Raw genomic sequence first — 21,101 nt, 5'->3', positions numbered from 1 at the left:
TGATACGAGGTTTATCTCAAAACTTACACCAAATCCTTATACATATATTCAGCGCTAAAACATGATTATAATTTAACAAGTAAGGAAGGGCTAAGTTCGGATGTAACCGAACATTTTATACTCTCGCAAAGTCAAATGGTATACTCGTTTGAGATTTCTTTGTGGATTGACTGATATTTTCGGTAGAAGGTCAACTATAGGCACTGGGGTCCACGTATTTAGTACTTAGGGGCTTAAACAGTTTTGGTTAGATTTAGACAATTTTTGGCCACAAGGTGGCATACTTTAATCGCATTATTCACGCAAAGTTTTACCCCGATATAATCATTGTTGCTTGATATGCATAGTGGAAAGTGAAAGAATCAGATGGAATTTAAAATGGTGTTATATGGGAAGTAGGCGTGGTTGTAGTCTAATTTCGCCCATTTTCGCACTATGACATAGAAACATGAAAAGAACGTTATGCACCGAATTTGGTTGAAATCGGTTAAGCAGATCTCAAGATATGGGTTTTCACCTAAAAGTGGGCTGTGCCACGCCCACTGTCTAATTTTGAACGCGGTTCCTATAAAGTCATCTTATACCATCTCAGAGATAAAATTTAATGTCTCTGGCGTGTTTAGTGCTTGATTTATCGCGCTTTTAGTAGTTTTTAACAGTACCGTTATATGGGGAGTGGGCGGAGTTGCCACCTGCTTTCAACTATTTTCACACTGTGGGTAGAGGTTCTAAAAAAATTTGCTTCCAGTGAATCTTGTTATTATAACATTAGCGGTTTAGGAGACATGCACATTAAACCTATTAGAGGCGGGACCACGCCCACTTTTAAAAAAAAAATTTTAACTGCAGATGCCCCTTCCTAATGTGATCCTGTGTACCAAATAACAGTCTTGTATCTTATTGCGGAGCTTAGTTATGGCAAGTTATTTGTTTTTGATTAATGGCGTTTTGTGGGCGTGGCAGTGGTCCGATTACGCCCATCTGCAATACCAACCGTCTCACGGTACCATGAAACATGTCTACCAAGTTTCATAAAGATATCTCAATTTTTACTCAAGTTAGAGCTTGCACGGACGGACGGACAGACGGACAGACGGACGGACAGACGAACGGACGGACAGACAGTCACCCGGATTTCAACTCGTCTCTTCATCCTGATCATTTATTTATATATAACCCTATATCTAACTCGATTAATTTTAGGTGATACAAACAACCGTTAGGTGAACAAAACTATTATACTCTGTAGCAACAGGTTGCGAGAGTATAATAATTTTAAGGAAAATATGTTCACTTAATAACATTAATATATTTCACATTTAGACCCACCTAAACGGTTTAAATACAGGTGAAAAGTTGGAAATCACTATACAGAGAAAAGCGCGGACTTGTTGCAATAACCTTTGATATTGTTAAGGTATACTCGAAATCATTTTATGTTCATATGGAGATAGGGGTGGTATTGAGTCGATTTGATATCTTTTTGACATTACTACATATTGCTATCGGAAAAATGCTATCCGAGTTTCATTCCATCACCAATACATGAGGAGTAAAGTCAACCGGTTGTTTAAAAATCCTAATATTTGCTTTAGGCTTACAGTTGCATCGTTATTAGAAAAACACGCCACCACAATGCTATTAATTAAGGAAGCTCACATATTGGCCGATATATGCGGTATAAAGTGGGCCGGTAGTTCGATAATCTTTCTATTAGGTATATGGTATCCATCTATACAGACATACTATTACTAATAAAGAACTCTCTCCGAATTCTAATTCTATATCATATATTGAACGATAATTTCGCTAGAAATATTTCCATATTTTCGGTATATGTGTGCTTGTGTAATGGCCCGATTTTGACTATTTTTAGACTGGTGATGGTATATCTTGAAGGCACTCTTTTTGCTGAGTTTAATTAGTGTTTGATTTGTATACTGGTGTTATATGAGAAGTAGGCGTGGTTTTAATCAGATATCGTTAATTTTTGCACTATAAAATAATTTGTTGAAATCGGTCAATCAGATCCCAAGATATGGGTTTTTACCCAAAGGTGGACGGTGCCACGCCCATTGTCCAATTTTTGTATTTTCTCCAATAAAGCTTAATTTACCATCCTATGTGTAAAATTCAAAGTAACTGACTTATTTATTAATTGAGTTATCAGATTTTTAGTAGTTTTAATCAAAACCGTTATTCACGGAGTGGGTAGGGTTATCACCCGATTTCACCCATTTCCACACTGTCGGTAGAGGTGCTAAACTGATTCTCCCTGAGTGAATTTGGTTCACTTACATAATTAAATCTTTAGGGGTTTTGGAGATATACACATTAAATTTATAAATTTATTAGAAGGCGGGGCCAAGCCCACTTTTTTAAATAATTTTAAGCTACAGATACAGATTACGATTCATTATACCAACTAACTGTCTGGTATCTTATTGTGGTGCTTAATTATGACAATTTATTGGTTTTCAATTAATGACGTTATGTGGACGTGGCAGTGGTCCGATTACGCCCATCTACAACACAATATCCCTCGCTTAATTGACCCCAGGCTTATTTGAATCACCTAATCTGTCAAAAGTATATTGCATACAAAATACGTGTAAATTTTCCCGCTTAATTGAACCCGGTTAATTAGTTACTCCGCATAATTGGTTAAATATATGTGTTATTGAAAAAAAACCTCTAATTTCATCCGGCTAATTGCACAAAAAACTTTCGTTAAAAAATAATCTGACATTGCCGAATATATATATTTCGCAGCATTTGTGATAAGCAGCAGATGGCATCTCTGCAAAGCAAATGAATATATATGTTTATTGGTTAAGATATTTAGGATGCTGCTGAAATTGAGGAGCAAATGAAAGAAGATGATCTTCCAAAGCCTTCGTCTGTTCTCGAAGTTTTAAAATACATATAAGAGCTTCAAACATATTTTTTTCAGTAAACAAGTTTTTGTGTGAATTAGGGAAAATGAAATCGCACGATATTTCATGTAAATTGAAAAATATAGAAAACAAATTACAGACTTTTTCAATTAACATTTTAAAAATATAAGCAATAATCTCTTAATATGTGAATGCCAATATTACCATATACGCAATATGGTAATATGAAATGTTTTTGTTCCGTAAGTGTGTTATACTCTCGCAACATGTTGCTACAGAGTATAATAGTTTTGTTCACCTAACGGTTGTTTGTATCACCTAAAACTAATCGAGTTAGATATAGGGTTGTATATATATATAATATATATAAATGATCAGGATAAAGAGACGAGTGGAAATCCGGGTGACTAATATTCATTTCATTTTTGATTGATTCGCATAGAAGAAAGTGAAAAAATCAGATGGAATTTAAAATGGTGTTATATGCTATATAGGCGTGGTTTTAATTCGATTTCTCCCATTTTCGCACTATAATATAGAAATATGAGAAGAATGTTACGTACCGAATTTGGTTGAAATCTGTTATGTAGATCCCAAGATATAAATATACATTAAAGGCACTATTTGTGCAAAGTTTTATTCTGATATATTCATTATTGTTTGTATACAAATCAAGTAAGTGAAAGAATCAGATGAAATTTAAAGTTGTGATATACGAGGCTTGACTGTAGTCAACCATTTTTGCACCATAACATAGGAACGTTAAGATTTGTTAGGAATCAAATTTGGTTGAAATCGGTCGAGTAAGTCCGGAAAGTCAGGAGATATAAGATTTCACCTAAAGGTAGGCGGTGCCACACCAATAGTCCAATTTTCCACCGGCTCCTTCAAAACCCTTACCTTATCAAGAAACAGGTGTACCAAGTTTCATCAAGATATCTTAATTTCAATTCAAGTGACAACTTGTACGGACAGACGCCCGGATTTCAACACGTCTCGTCATTCTGAGTCTACAGCATTTTTGGTCAATCCGTCTTAAGCGAATAGAAACAAAATGGATGGTGTGCCAAATCTAAGACAGAATTTGGCCTTTAATTAGAAACTCTTTTCAATTCAATTGGTACATCTGTGAGAATCATAGGGATTCGTGTTTTTCAATAACTTTTTGATGATTAATCTTGTGCATTGCAAAGCCGTGTTAGGTTCAAATCTCCAAGCAAAATAAACGGAGATCTAACTTGGGTAAATGGTGCGGTGGCACATCCGGCATATCGAATGAATTCAAACACTCAATTGGTTACTTCACGGCTTCGTTGACATCGCAAACAATATCGATGGTGAATTGTTTTTTGTCAATCCTTCAATAGTGAAACATTGTCAAAAACATTGTCAGAAACAGTCGCTGCCAATTCGGCAGTATACGTGGAATATTGAAATTAACGATTTATGTATATCTGTGTTGTTAATCAGATGCACTTCGATTTAATGAACTCATATTTGTAGTCGGGCCAGTACTATAGCAAATAGTAGACGAGTTTGTGTTCCTGTGCAGTTTACTGCCGCTTCAGCAAGCATACTGTTCCAACGATTGTCATCTTCTAGCAAGCCTAGTTCAAGGCATGCATCTTTATACATCTTTATACGTTGGATACTGTTGTCCATTTATTTTACGTATATCTTAAAATGACAATGGTCCGGTGACATTAACCAACAATAGTCGCAGATAAAACGCTTAGTCTGCCTTGAACTGTATATATGAGGTATATTGGTTTATTAATACACGTCTGGGGGACGTGATAGCCAAAATCCAAACGACATGCTTAGCTTAGCATTTAATATCTTATATGCGTATTTAGGCAACGGTTATCAACGTGCAACAGGTGGCGATGTTCTTAATATGTAATACATTAGACAGGCCTACACAAAAATACTTTCTGTTTGTTGCCGCTAATCTTATGATATAAAGATGGCGCGTGTAGCTGTCAAACCGTTGAAGCTACGTTCAGGTTTGTATCGATCGATCATAACCTAAAAAATGTGTTTTATCATACCTAATGTTAATGTTATCAACTAATTTCGTTTATTAATTAATAATACCGATATGAGGTCGTCGAGAAGGTGTTGTGTAAATAATCCACACACATTTTGTCACACTTGTGATGAATATGTAGTGAAAAAGTTTAGAAAACCTATAAAAAATTCAGTAAAGAAAACATACTTTGATTACTTTCAGATAGAGATGAAGGCTCTGGACAAATCGCGGGTTCCAAACATTGTGTGTAAGGTGTGTAGTGAACATTTACGACAGTGGACACTGGGTAAACGTCATCATTTAAAGTATAGTTAGCCAATGATTTGGGCTGAACCAAAAAATCACTTTAACGACTGGTATTTTTGTGCTGTAGAATTACATGGTATAAATAAAAGAAAAATTACATATCCTGATTCTACGTCTGCTAAAAACCTCAACTGTTGACGTACCATCTCCTATGACTCAAGATATTTCAGATCCATCCGACTTATCAGATTTCTCGGATACAGAGATGCTGGAAGATTTTGTTGAGGAACAGGACAGTGATTTTGAAGTGTCAACAGCACCTTTACTTTATTCTCATTTATTGCTCTAACTGATTTAGTTAGAGACCTTGACATTTCGAAAGAGCGATCTGAGCTCCTAGCATCCAGACTCAAAGAAAGAAATTTGTTGTCTTAAAGTACAAAATTAACATTTTATCGTGATCGCGAAAAAGAATTTCTCCCATTTTTCAGCTTAGAAAATGATATAGTATACTGTAATAACATTGGTGGCCTATTAATGAAACTGGGGCTCTCAACGTACAAAGCTAAAGAATGGAGATTGTTTATGGATAGCTGTAAGCAAAGTTTAAAATGTGTTTTCCTACATAATGGCAATGAACATGCAGCTGTACCTATTGCTCATTCAACGAAATTGAAAGAAGCGAATCAAAATGTGGATCCTATCTTAAAAAACTCAATTACTCGGAGCAACAATGGATTATATGTGTAGATTTAAAAATGGTCAACTTTCTGTTAGGTCAACAAAGTGGGTACACTAAATTTCCATGCTTCATATGTTTATGGGACAGTAGAGCAAAAAAGATCACTGGATTAAGAAAGATTGGATTGAGAAACCACATGACGGTTGCCAAACAAAATATTATAAACAATCCTTTAGTTTCTAGAGATAAGATTATATTGCCACCATTGCACATCAAATTGGGACTTATGAAGCAATATGTTAAGGTATTGGATAAAACTGGTCCGTGTTTTTATATCTTTCAAGAAAGTTTCTTGGTTTAAGTAACGAAAAGCTAAAAGCATTTTTGATGGCCCACAGATACGATTTTTAATGAAAAACAACTATTTCATAGATTCAATGAATACGTTAGAAGCAGCGGCTTGGACATCTTTTGTTGCTGTTGTAAAATTTTTTTTTGGAAATCAAAAGGCCGAAAATTACAAAGAATTAGTACAAAACTTTTTAATTAACTTTAAAAATCTTGGTTGTAATAAATATGAGAATTAAAGTACACTATCTGGACAATCATTTAGACAAGTTTCCTGAAAATCTTGGATTCGTATAGCGAAGAACAAGGGGAACGCTTCCATCAAGATTTGAAGGTAATGGAAGATAGATACCAAGGTCGCTGGGATGAACATATGATGGCAGATTACTGTTGGACCATTACACGAGAGTGCCCTGAAGACCACCATCGCAGGAAATCTAAAAAGAGAAGCTTCTATATTGTAAAAAAATGTGTAATTTAATGTAATTTAATGGTTTAAATTAAATGTTTTCTTGTTATTAAATAAATTAATTGAATATTTTTTAATTCATTTACCCTCGCGATATCTCAAAAACTACACGTAGCATTAAAAAAGTAAGTATCAAATTTTTATCAGGGTAGCAAATGTACTTGAAATCAGTTTTACTTTGAGCGGCACCAAAACCATTGTAGACCTGTGGTATTATGATAGCTTAATTATTGTATGTAAGAGAGATAGCAGTTGTGTAACTCTTAGGATAACAATGTAAAGAAAAAACTAGGATAACTTAACCCTTAGTTATACTTATACTGATGGTGTTAAAAACTCACCTTGGAGTCGGACTGGCTCATCAAAAACTGTTTCTGCTGGTTGGCTTGCATGTCTTCTCTAAATATAGCTCGTAGTTCTGCAGAGAGTGCATCGTACCAACTTTAATCGTAGCAGAGAAAAGATGATTTAAGCTGTCGGGGAAAGCGTCCGATAATTCCGTTTGATAGTGAGTGATAACTCGTTGTGTTGATGTTTGAAACCGAGGTGATCAGCGAGTTTCCTGAAAAGGTCTGACTCAAATTGTCCTTCAAGTTTGGTTTAGTGCAAGTCCAGTTTGCATGAATGCATGTGCTACTCTGTCGACTGTCGACGGCCAGTGAGTGTCTTGTAGCTCGACGACCTGGGTGTGCGATTGAATGAAGAGTCCCGCAGATTCGCCGTCTTAATTGTTGTGGAACGAACAGCCTTGGTGTACCTGTGGGTCTGTCGCAGTGTACAAACGTCCGTGGTATTACTACTGATTTTGCGTAGTTGTAGTGGTGTGTTAGAGTCGCGGAGTAGTTGTTGGTTTGAGCACATGCAAGTTCTCCGGATGTAACTGCTAATATCCGCAACGATATTGTTTGAACCTGATATGTGCCGTATGTTGCCATGGTGAAGCGCGTTCGGGCTTCTGTTTAAATCCGTGCATCAAGGTTTTATGATCTGTGTAGATTGTTCGAGCGTTTTTTGTGGAAAGTTTGGTTCTGATAACTTTAAGGCCACGCCCCTTGTCTTATTTTAATATCTGCTCCAATAAAGCCTTCCCCTTGACAAAATCGTGAATGGATTACAATCGAATTTGGCATTTTATTAAGTTATATTATAGGTCATAGACTCACTTGACTCACTTTTTATACTCTCGCAACCTGTTGCTACAGAGTATAATAGTTTTGTTCACCTAACGGTTGTTTGTATCACCTAAAACTAATCGAGTTAGATATAGGGTTATATATATATAAATGATCAGGATGAAGAGACGAGTTGAAATCCGGGTGACTGCCTGTCCGTCCGTCCGTCCGTCTGTCCGTCCGTCCGTCCGTGCAAGCTCTAACTTGAGTAAAAATTTAGATATCTTTATGAAACTTGGAAGACATGTTTCTTGGTACCGTGAGACGGTTGGTATTGCAGATGAACGTAATCGGACCACTGCCACGCCCACAAAACGCCATTAATCAAAAACAAATAACTTGCCATAACTAAGCTCCGCAATAAGATACAAGACTGTTATTTAATACACAGGATCACATTTGGGAGGGGCATCTGCAGTTAAAACTTTTTTTTAAAAAGTGGGCGTGGTCCCGCCTCTAATAGGTTTAATGTGCATATCTCCTAAACCGCTAATGCTATAATAACAGAATTCACTAGAAGCAAATGTTTTTAGCACTTCTATTGACGGTGTGAAAATAGTTGAAATCGGGTGACAACTCCGCCCACTCCCCATATAACGGTACTGTTAAAAACTACTAAAATCGCGATAAATCAAGCACTAAACACGCCAGAGACATTAAATTTTATCTCTGAGATGGTATAAATTGGCTTTATAGGAACCGCGTTGTAAATTAGTCAGTGGGCGTGGCACAGCCCACTTTTGGGTGAAAACCCATATCTTGAGATCTGCTCAACCGCTTTCAACCAAATTCGGTGCATAACGTTCTTTTCATGTTTCTATGTCATAGTGTGAAAATGGGCGAAATCGGACTACAACCACGCTTGCTTCCCATGTAACACCATTTTCAATTCCATCTGATTCTTTCACTTTCCACTATGCAAATCAGGTAACAATGATTATATCGGGGTAAAACTTTGCGTGAATAATGCAATTAAAGTATGCCACCTTGCGGCCAAAAATTGTCTAAATCGAACCAAAACTGTTCAAACCCCTAAGTACTAAATATGTTGACCCCAGTGCCTATAGTTGACCTTCTACCGAAAATATCAGTCAATCCACAAAGAAATCTCAAACGAGTATACCATTTGACTTTGCGAGAGTATAAAGTGTTCGGTTACATCCGAACTTAGCCCTTCCTTACTTGTTTTTCTATATTTTACCTCGCGTCAGCGAAAACTATATTAAAATCATCTTCAAATGATCTTCAAAACCATCTTAACCGAAGAGGCTAAATTTAATATTATACAAGTATATTGATTTGATGTGGGATATGAGGTTAAGACCAAAGTTTAGATTAACTGTATTTATATTCCGCGCTAATCCATTAGTACTCGTGTACGGTCATAATTTTTAACTGATCCACCTCATTTCACTACAATAGCCCTCATTTTGACCAACCAAAACAGTTTAAAAACAGCTGGAAAGTCGAAAGCACTATACAGGGTATTGGGGACAGAGAAAGCTCTAAACCTTTCACATTACTCTGGTATACTCGATAATATATTTTCATAAAGATTTTATTTTAGAATATAACGAAAGGATATTAGAAGATACAAAAAATTATTATATGTCATATATAGTATAATTTCATTTCACATATTTTGGGAATTAAACCATAGGATATTCAATATTATACGTTTAGTTTATTTTGCTAAGATATTATATTTTGTTTGGTTTATACGGTATAGTCAATCGGAAGGCTTATTTTCTTATCTAAGGTATATGAAAGGGAGTGGTAGTACTGAAACGATTTTATTTATTTTTTGCACTAGTATATATTATTAACAAAAAAAATATGCAAGTTTTATTGAGGTACTTCACATATATAAAGAGAAAAGTCAACCAGATGTTTGAAATGCCTGATATTAGCTATATAGAATCCTGATATTAGCTAGAGAAAGTTTTTACTCGATTTAATCCATTTTAGACACTAAGTTGCGCTGTTATATCACGTACACTCAATTTTATTAAGATAACTCACATATTGGCCGATACATGCTGCATAAAGTCAACGAAAAGTTCGAAAATCTTATCAGTAAGTATATTGGTGCTAAGGAAAGTATTAACCCGACTCAACCCATTTTAATACTCTTGCAACATGTTGTTACAGAGTATAACAGTTTTGTTTACCTAACGGTTGTTTGTATTACCTCCAACTAATCGAGTTAGATACAGGAGGATACAGGTTTAGGAGATATTCACATTAAGTCTATTAGGGGGCGGCCCACTTTATACCGCATGTATTGGCCAATATGTGAGCTTCCTTAATAACATTGTGGTAGCCTATTTTTCTAATAACGGTGCAACTGTAAGCCTTAAATGGATAAAATCGGGTGAAAACGTGCCCTAGCTTAGGATTTTCAAACATCCGGTTGATTTTACTCTTTATGTATTGGTGGTGGTATGTGAGCTAACTGAATGAAACTCGGAGAATATTTTTTCGGTTAGCAATATGTAGTAATGCCAAAACGATATCAAATCGAGTCAATACCACCCCTATCTCTATGTGTCATAAAATGATATTTGTTATTTTTGTAAATGTGTGAAATAGTTATTTATAAAATTGCTTGAAAATATGTTATCGAGTATAAGTTAACAATATCAAAGGTTATTGCAACAAGTCCACACATTTCTCTGTTTAGTGATTTCCAACTTTCCAGCTGCTTTAAACTTTTTAGGTTGATCAAAATGTGTGATACATTAATGTGATTAAGTGAACCAGTTTTCCTAAAAATAATAAAATTATATTAATAATTTAGAGCTTAATATATGTATAAGGATTTGGTGTAAACCTTCAGATAAACCTCGAAACACTAATATAAAGAATTTCCACATCATCTCAATATAATAAATTTAATTTTTTCTGTTAAGTTTATATCACATTTGTGATATACATTTCATAATTTGAAATTTTGCCACCACCTGAAGGTATTTCCTCGGCTTTAATCCTTGCAAGTTGCATAAGTATAAAATGTTCGGTTACTGCCGAACTTCTTCACTTTTTTACATACAGATTATTAGAATAGATTATCGATTTTATGTTATGCATCTAACACATCGTCCGAAATTTTCAGTAAAAGGTCAACTATAGACACTGGGGATCACATCTTCAGTATATGGGGTTTGAACAGTTATGGCACGATTTTGATAATTTTTAGATTTTTACTAAAATTAACGATTTATGTATATCTGTGTTGTAAATCAGATGCACTTCGATTTGGTGAACTCATATTTGTAGTCGGGCCAGTACTATAGCAAATAGTAGACGAGTTTGTGTTCCTGTGCAGTTTACTGCCGCTTCAGCAAGCATACTGTTCCAACGATTGTCATCTTCTAGCAAGCCTAGTTCAAGGCATGCATTTTTATACATCTTTGTGCGTTGGATACTGTTGTCCATTTATTTTACGTATATCTTGAAATGACAATAGGCCGGTGACATTAACCAACAATAGTCGCAGATAAAACGCTTAGTCTGCCTTGGACTGTATATATGAGGTATATTGATTTATTAATTCACGTCTGGGAGACGTGATAGCCAAAATCCAACTGACATGCTTAACTTATAATTTAATATCTTATATGCATCGCAGGAGGCCCCGATCTGCTTCTGTTGATATTATGTGAACGAAAACGTTTTCGTCCATTATTTTGCTGTAGGTATGTCCAAAATCTTTTGAATATATTTCGTGATGTGAGCGAGTTTTTTCTCTACGTCTGTAGGCCTTGCCCTTTTGTATGCGATGTTCCTGCTATGTAATGCCCGTGAGAAGGTCTAGGAACGTCGTGTAAACGATCCGCGGTTTCGCTTAACCGTGCAACAAAACATGCTCGCATTTGGACGGGGAGATGTGAGAGCCACTTTGCTTTTAGCACTTCCTCATCTATGTCTGGAACTAAACTTCGAAGGTGTCGAAAATGTTTGGAGGGCGTCCGAGACATTCATCGTCCAGAAGTTGTAGGATTTTTGCTTCTCTCGACTTTGAGTAGGAAGCAATTAGTGCGGTCTTTAAACGTTAACATGGCTTATCGGTTGAAGGATTTAAAATTATGTCCTCAGCATCGGTGGATTTTTTCCACTTCGTTCGTGGCGTTATGATTGCGGAACTGTGATTTTAGTTGTGCAAATCAGAGGGCTGGCCTGTTTTGTCTGAAGCTTGAACACGTATTTCGGCAGGGCTGGAATCGTTCCCCAGGAATATGGAAGCTTTCGGTAGATGTGGTGTGTCATCGTCGGCAGGCATTTTGGATAATATTTAATTTATAAATATAGAAAATAACGAAATAATAGTTATGAAATGTTTGCACTGATAATGCAAAACGCTGCCAGATGAAGGTTAGGTGGTAGGATTTTAGCCTGTTGTCACCTTCAGTAGTAGGGTAGGGTGCTTACTGTAAATTCCACCGTTGGTCCAAGGTGACCACTAAAGTCCACGTCAGGGTCACCAATTGTGGTATACTGTTTTATTAATACACATCTGGGCGACATGATAGCCAAAATCTAACTGATATGTTTAGCTTAGAATTTATTACCTTATATACATATTTAGATAACAGTGATTAACGCGCATCAGGTGATGATGCTCTGAATATATAATATACTACGTTATTATGATATATATATTAATTATTTTATGCAAGAGAGATAGCGGTAGTATAACTCTTAAGATAACAATGTAAAGAAGAAAGAAGAATAACTTAACTTTTAGTTGTACTACTTGTAATATAAATGAACTTATTATTAACCTATGAATGCATGAATGAAATAAATTTAAATATATGTTTAATGTGGGTGTCGCCACATATACACGACCCAAATTATTTGATTTGAATAATCCGGGCCATGCATCAACCAGTGTGTCTTACTTGCGGGGCGAATTCACCAAACTACACCACTCTAAGAAGGTACCAAGCAAATTTTCACCACCTTATAAAGGAACGGTTAATATATGTAGGCGCAAATGTTCTTTGGCATGCGTATTAAGGAAAATTAGAATAACAAAAAGAAGTAATAAATTTTGAAGAACATTTATATAATGAGGGAAAAATTAAAATTAAATTAAAGTAAATTCATTAAAAAAAAGTTTATAAAAATTAAACATGGATTAAGACAACACCTGTGATAGGTTTTGAACTCAGGCAATATATTTGATGTAAATTTGCAATAAGGAGCTATGCTATACAAGCAGCACCACGAACACTAAACATTTAGTTTGGTCTAATCTGTGAACTCAAACAGCAATCGTCGTCTACTTGTTACACATGACCAATTTGTATATATATATTTAACATGTCCAAATATATTTGCATATATGTACACATATGCACATATGTATGCATATCTCTCAATATGATATTTGAAAAAAGTTAAGCTTTGGCGCAAGCGACTAAAAAATTCGCAGACGCACCATCATCCGTCAATAAGATTGGAGCAAGCTCGCGCTATATTTTTAAAATATTTCATATTATAACGCCAACAAATTCATTCATAAGGAACGCGCGTATGCTGCAAAATGAAGTACGATCATTTATAACTCTGCACTGCGCTCTGTTTTCTGTGCGCTTGGTCAACCAAATTTGGTTTTCATATGGAATTCCTACCACAAATGCACGAAAACAAAGTTTAAATAAAAATTAATGAAATTGAATTTGAATGTCTTCAGTAAAATTGAAGAATCAGCAAAACTTCAATTTTACAATTGATGTTGTTGTAACGGTTATCTAGTCCCCGCTTGGATTGTAAGTGATAGTTTGGTTGTCGTCGAGGTCATCTAACGGGAAACCCAAGAAACGGGCTGTTTCGACGGCATGCAACGAGGTGGTTAGTATAATGTGGGGCCTCATTGCATGCAGGACATGTGTTTGATATGTCGGGGTCTATTCTGGATAAGTAGGAGTTTAACCTGCTACAATATCCAGAACGAAGTTGCGCGAGGGTCACTCTGGTTTCGCGGGGCAACTCGAGCTCTACGTCTGCTATAGGTGGTGGTTTGACTCCTAGTACGCCATTCACTGAGAGGGAGTCGATGAAGGTGTTAATGGCTCCACTATGAATGGCGGTCAGTGCTTGTCTGTAGTTTGTTGCGTCGGCGTACTGTCTGATGTCGTCGACATAATCAAGGAATGACCTCTTGATGTTCCTAGGAGGCGGTTCCGCTTCAAGCAGGCAACTGCAGAAACTGCTTGGAGAGGAGCTCATTATGTTCCTTAACCGGAAGCATAAGGGCCTCACTAAGTAGGTGTTCAATTGGGGACATCAAGAGGCACCCCGTGATAGTCCGGAGTGCAGTGTTCTGACAAGTCTGAAGCTTTTTCGTCTGCGTTGCACTACATCCAGGCGACCATATTGGTGATGCATAGTTAAGGACCGGCCGGCCGATTGACTTGTATCTTACCAACAACGTTTCTTTGTCTTTTCCCCAAGAGCTGCCGACAAGCGATTTGAGGATTTTGTTGCAGCTCTATACTTTGGCATTTATCGCGGTCGTTTGAGGAGTGAAGAAGCACAAACTGCCCAATGTGACGCCTAAAATTTTAGGGTTATTTACTGTCGGAATTTTTGTGCCATCGACTGAAATGTTCAGGTCCAGTCTGTATTCCTTCGTCCAATTTGTGAAGATGGTCGCTGTGGATTTAGTGGGGGAGAGAGTTAGGCTCCTTGCAGAGAAGAAGCGAGAAAGATCGGAGAGGTAGATGTTTACTTTTGAGCACATGCCATCGATTCCATTGCCCGACGTCAATATCGTGCAGTCATCGATGGTGGCTGGGGGAGTTTCGAAATATAGAACTTAAACAGTAGTGGGGAGAGGACACCGCCCTGCGGAACCCCCTGTTTAATTTTCCTAAGTTTGGAGTTTTGACTTTAGTTCATAGTCCACCGCTTCAGTCCTGGAGGGAGCGTTGATTGTTCTAGGTCCTTAAGTAGCGTTGTGTGATTGACTGTGTCAAAAGCTTTTGACAAGTCCAACGCTACGAGGATCGTCCTCTCGCAGGGTGGCTTCTGGTTCAGGCCATGAACTATCTGGGCGCTTATGACGCTAAGTGCTGTGCACTTTTCGGAAGCCATGCTGATGGTCTACTAGACTCAGGTGGTGAGTAAATGATGGGAGTAACAAGGCCTCAAGTGTCTTCACTACTGAGGAAAGGAGAGTTATCGGGCGATAAGACTCCCCTTTGTTGGCGGGTTTCCCAGGTTTCAGTAGTGGGACCACTCTTCCGACTTTCCACTCATCGGGTATTTGAAGAGTGGACATCCAAAAGTTGAGGGCCTTGGTGAGATAGTTTACTCCCGTTGACCCTAGATGTTTTAGCATCAGTCAGTCTCTTGGCATTTTGCGCAGCCGTCGGGTAACACATCGTTTGGCCTTGTCGGCCGAAGGGTGCAGTGTAAACTGCCGGCTAAATTAGCTCGCGCAACCCGGTCGTCATGTCTCCTCGGATTAGACAAGGCCTTAACAGTATTCCAAAGCTTGCTCACACCGGTGGAGAGATTACAGGACTTCAGGTGCTCCACCCATTTTGTCCGCTTATGTTGGTTTACCATTTGCCGAATCTCCAAATTGAGATCCCTTATTCGGGGATCACAGGGATCGGCATGGCGTAAGGTGTCGCGCTCGTTTGCTAATACAGCTACTTCGGCTGGGAAATTTGGGCGGAGTTCCGCAATTCTACCAGCCGGTATGAAGCGAGCGGTAGCAGCAGCGATGACTTTGCGGAATTGACGCTCGCCAACGATAACGTCCGTAGGAATGGGTAGTGCGTTGAAGGTACTCTCAATAAATTCTGTGAAGCCAACCCAGTTAGCTTTGCTAAAGTTAATGAATGTGCGGTTGTCTACATAAATAAAGTGGGGAGGTTTCTCGATCGAGATAATTATGGGCAGATGGTCTGATGCGAGAGTTAGCGTAGGTTGCCAGGTTATGCTATTCATCAGACCACCGCTAGCGATGGTCATTGTGCAAAATGTCGAATCGTCAATCTGTTCCGCCAGCTCCATCCGCCTACGATCGTTTGACAGGCAGGAATGCCAAAGATCGTGGTGCGCGTTAAAGTCGCCTAGCACCAAACGGTTTTCACCACGAAGCAGTGCACCTATGTTCGGGTGATATCCTGTTGGGCAACATGTAACTGGGCGGATGTATATGTTAAATATTTCGAGCTCGACATCGCCAGACCGGACAGCTATTCCCTGACATTCAAGGGTAGTGTCCCTGTGGTCGATGTCACCATCGATTAAACGATATTGCACGATGTTGTGCAATATGAAGGCTAGGCCTCCACCATTATCTCGCTCGCGATCCTTACGCAAAACGTTGAAACCTGCACAACTCAGAAGATCTGAGCGGCTATTTAGCTTGGTTTCTTGGACCGCAGCTATCGATATACGTTCCCGACTCATATAAGCAACTATCACCTCGATCTTGCTCAGGAGTCCATTGCAGTTAAATTTTAGGATTCGGGTTTGTCGCGGGTGTCCAGTCGTGATCCTTGGGGTGAGGAAGGTACGTGTAGGTGGTGGTTGTTGCAGCTGTAATATCCGCATGGGCGGTTGTCGCACTGTGGTGTTGTTTGGCGACGCCACTTGATGGGATTGCGGGGGCAGACTCCTAGAGCATGGGGCAACATATGACGCACTCCACTCACGTGTGGTGCGCAGTCCGGAACACGAAAGAAAGTGACACCAGCCAGTGCAAGAATTGCACTTGACTGATGTCACGTTCCGGCGTATTACGGACTGACACATGGGACAGACTGTGGAAGGAACCAGGAGTTGCTGATTGACCAGGAGTCATGCTGCCTAGAGCTCCTTAGGGCCGTAGAGGTCCTTTCTTGGCCACTCAGTTGGAGTGGCGGCGCAGTGCGCGAATCTGGTGCAGATTGCACAGCCGTTAAGGCTGGTGTCGCAGTATTGCGTTGGCAGCATGGGGCCACATAACTCGTGGACCACTCCCTATGGGTCTTAAGACCTGCGCAGGTCTTAAGATGGCTCCATCCATTGCATGTATTGCACCTAACCGAGGTGGAGTTTGGATAGAGCCTTTTAGCGCATACGCAGCAAAAGAATTCCTCGGAGCCCGGGTTGGACTCAATGCCAGCACGGGTCAAGAGGATACGGAGCAGCCCTGCTGCAAGGTGTTGCTCTAGTGACGTCAGACTTAAACTAACACTTACCGATCCAAACAGGGTTAGATCGCCGAAATAATTTACAATTGATCCTACCATTTCCTCGCATGTGTAATTTGCCCACAAGCTGCCTCCTCGTGATGATGCTAAAAATCAAAAATTGAAAATTTTGTCTGATTTTCCCTTCAGAAAAGATAATTTACAACATGGCCTATGAGCGACTTCAAATATATTTTTAATTTACTTCATATAATTCATTATACAATATATGATATCATATTACAAAATTTATATAAAATTGCCACTTCAAGCTCTTAAGCTGTAGTTTTTTGGCTGTGTATTTTTGTGCTTTTATTTTACAAAATTTTCAAGTTTAATTGATTTTTTTTTTACTGTTTTAATACAATTTTTAGTGATTTAACTCTCAGTTGCAAGATAAGTATTAAATGTTCTTAAGTTTTATGCAGTAAAACTTCCGAATTTTCGGTGCCGAGTCAGCTTTTTGTTTCATTTTGTTTTATTTTATTCTAATTTCTCTCTTTATTTATCTCATTTACTTCTTTATTCACAGCTGTGTTGCATTTAGCTTTTTATTTGTTACAGTGCTTCTAAAACTGCTCGCTATATTGCTTTTTGAAACTGTCTTGGTTTTAAACTTTGATAAAAAATGCTATTATTTTTGGGTTTGTTCTTAATTGAATATATTATTATTAATATTTTATTAACACACTAATTTATTATATATCTATTAAATTTTTTTTACTTACTCTTTTATTTGATCTTCATTATTGTTGTTTATTATGTCTTGTAACTTCCCCAATTGTAACATTAAAGGCGAGTCAGATCGCTACGTTTCATGCTGGCTTTGTGATGGGCTTGCCCATATTAAATGTGCTGCACTGACAGGTAGAATCTTGGATTCTATTCTCGACTGTAAGGGATTGCGTTGGTCTTGTTTAAATTGTAGATCTATTGAAATCGATCTATTTAAAGTTTATAGGGAGACACGCAATGGCTTTAACGAAATCGGTCGTAATCTTGTAACCCTCACTGAAAAATTTCAACACTATGAAAAATTGTTCAAATCTTTTAAGGGCCTGAATGATTCTCATGAATCCTTTAAACCTGCTCCTAAGCGTAAACGTCCTTCCGATGAAGTAACACTTAGTTCTTCTGTACAGAAAAGAACGTCTCCTCCCAATGACCTAATAAATCTCTCTTCTCCTTGCCATCAAGGTGATAAGCCGTCATCTACCAAAGAGCTCAATTCCCCAAAAGCTCTATCTAATAGTAATAAGTGTCTTACAATTCCAGAGGCTCCCCCTAATAACTTAGTAGCATCAGTTAATAATTTGATAGTTATTCCACCTAAAAAGTCTATATTTATTTCGAGATTTGCCAAAAATACTTTGGTGGAGGACATAAAATCTTACATTTCGTCACGTTTAAAAATCGATGATATCCATATCCGTAAATTTAACTTCAATTATGGTAGAAGTATATCATCGTTTAAAATAGACGAATCTCTTGAAACATTCAAAAAGATCTTAGATAGTTCATTCTGGCCACCTGGGGCTTTTGTACGCGAATTTAAACCTAAACTTAGAAGTCAAACTGAGGAAAACATTGCTAAATTACCAAAAGCAACCACCGATATAAAAAACTGATTGGTAAAAATTCGCTAAGCATTTATTATCAAAATGTTATAGGTCTTAATACAAAATTAACCGACTTGTATTTAAACAGTTCCAATTTTAATTTCCATATAATTGGATTTACAGAAACATGGTTAAAACCTCACATTTTTGATAATGAGATTTTAAATAGCGAATTTTAAATATTGATGTGATCGACTGAGCAGAATCGGTGAAGGTGTTCTATTTGCCGTACATTCCTCTATCCCATCTGAAGATGTTCTTGTTCCAGGAACCGACTTATTTGAATTTAAATGTATTAGAGTCTATGTTAATAATTGCTTTATTTATTTAACCCTGTCTTATATACCACCCCATTCGGACTTATCTGTATACATGCAGCATGCTTCTTTAATAAATAGTGCTACCTCGATGGCAAATAATGCAGATTCAATAATTGTATTAGGTGATTTCAATTTACCGTGTGCTTCTTGGAAACCTTTCGATGACTATATCGTGCCGATTTGCAATCTGTCATGTTTTAATGAGTTTTTCGAAAAAATGTCCGAGTTGGGTCTGAACCAAATTAATTTGATTCCGAATAAATTTGATAAATGCGTAGATTTAGTATACGTTGATAGCTCTTCAAAGTGTTCCGTTATTCAGAGTAATCCTCTTGTTCTACCAGAGGACTCATATCATCCTGCTTTGGAAATATCTGTCGAAATCGCAGGCAATGTACGGGATAATAATCATCAAACTTCGTGCTTCTGTACTCGGTTTAACTTTGCAAAAGCTAAGTTTAAAAAGTTAAATACAGAAGTTTCTACAATAACATGGCCTAATTATAATGGTGACATTGAATTGAGAGTCTCTCATTTTAATAACATTATTATAAAATTATTTGAAAAGTATGTTCCAATAGTAATTGTTAATAAAAGCAAAAGTATAAGTCCGTGGTTTTCGAAAGAGTTATATAAATTAAAAACAGAAAAACTCGAGCCTTGAAACATTATAAAAAAAACCGGTTCACTTGTCGACTATTCTAAATATTCTCTATTGCGTCGACAATATTTTGACCTAAACAAAAAATGTTACAATAATTACTTAAATAAAGTAAAAAAGAATATTGTAAGTAATCCAAAATCGTTTTATGATTTCGTCAACTCCAAACGCAGGATTTCCAAATATCCGTCCGCAATAAAATACAAATCTATCATTTCAAGTGACAATGATATTATATCCAATATGTTTGCAAAATTTTTTAAGTCAAAATACTGTAATAATTCTTCCAAAACTTTTTCTTATCAGCACGTGCAGTATTCGAATACTTTAATTAACGCTCCAATTATTTCTTAAGAAGACGTCCTACTTAATTTAAATAAGTTAAAACCATCTTTTAGTTACGGTCCAGATACCCTTATGCTTCCTAAAAAGTAGTGCCAAATATATTTATTTGTCTTTGACAAGGATATTTAATTCCTCTCTTAAACACGGTATATTTCCTTCAATATGGAAACATTCATTTATAATTCCTTTGCATAAAAGTGGATTTAGATCCAACATTGAAAACTATAGAGGTATATACCTAAACTTTTTGAAGCTATTATCACTAACCATATAGCCTTTTCGATTTCTCCATTAATTTCCTCATCTCATCATGGATTTCGTAAAGGGAAATCGACTCTAACAAACTTGCTTGAATTTGTAAACCATGTATCATTGGGTTTTAGGGAATTTAAGCATACGGACGTTATATACACAGACTTTAGCAAAGCTTTCGATAAAGTAAACCTCTCGATTCTCATACATAAACTTGATCTGCTAGGCTTTCAGCCAAGATTTCTTCAATGGGTAGCTTCCTATTTTTATAATAGAACACAACGAGTGATATTTGAGGATACACCTTCAGATACAATTATTGTTTCTTCAGGTGTTCCGCAAGGTAGTCATCTTGGCCCGATTCTGTTCTTGTTGTTAATTAACGATATCTCTTCAGTAATTGAATTCTCAAAAATTTTATTATACGCTGACGACGTAAATATTTTTAAATCATACACTTTAACTGAGGAAAGTTGTCTGAATGATTTGAATCTCAATAAATGTAAGACGATGTGCTCCCATAGATCTGTGCACCACTCTTCTTATGTAATAAAACACCATATTCTGGAGCAAGTTTTTAACTACGTTGATTTAAGAGTTAATATAGACCCTAAACTTAATTTTAGTCTTTATATTGATACCATGGTCTTGAAAGCAAAAGCTATCCTCTGTTTTGTTAAACGTTGATCTAAAGAATTTAGAGATCCGTATATTACTAAAACACTTTATACAACTTTGGTTAGACCTATATTGGAATATGCTCTGTTGTATGGAACCCTAGCTACCAAATCCATTCCGACAAGTTAGAGTCGGTTCAAAAATAATTTTTACTTTTCGCCTTAGCTCATTTCCGATGGG

The 21,101-nt window shown here is 37.1% G+C and overlaps 1 protein-coding gene and 1 long non-coding RNA gene across 4 annotated transcripts in view; both read right to left on the bottom strand.

Moving 5' to 3' along the window:
- LOC138858007 (uncharacterized) overlaps positions 1-21,101 on the bottom strand; it is a 137,449-nt gene that overhangs the window by 23,849 nt on the left and 92,499 nt on the right. The window lies entirely within an intron of this gene.
- On the bottom strand, positions 15,197-16,426 carry LOC138855816 (uncharacterized). Its single transcript, XM_070105869.1, has one exon. It carries the CDS (start codon positions 16,424-16,426, stop codon positions 15,197-15,199), a length of 1,230 nt encoding a protein of 409 aa, XP_069961970.1.

This window comes from Bactrocera oleae, chromosome 2 (assembly GCF_042242935.1).
Source record: "Bactrocera oleae isolate idBacOlea1 chromosome 2, idBacOlea1, whole genome shotgun sequence".
Classification (NCBI taxonomy): domain Eukaryota; kingdom Metazoa; phylum Arthropoda; class Insecta; order Diptera; family Tephritidae; genus Bactrocera; species Bactrocera oleae.
This window is presented reverse-complemented; position numbering and strand designations above follow the sequence as displayed.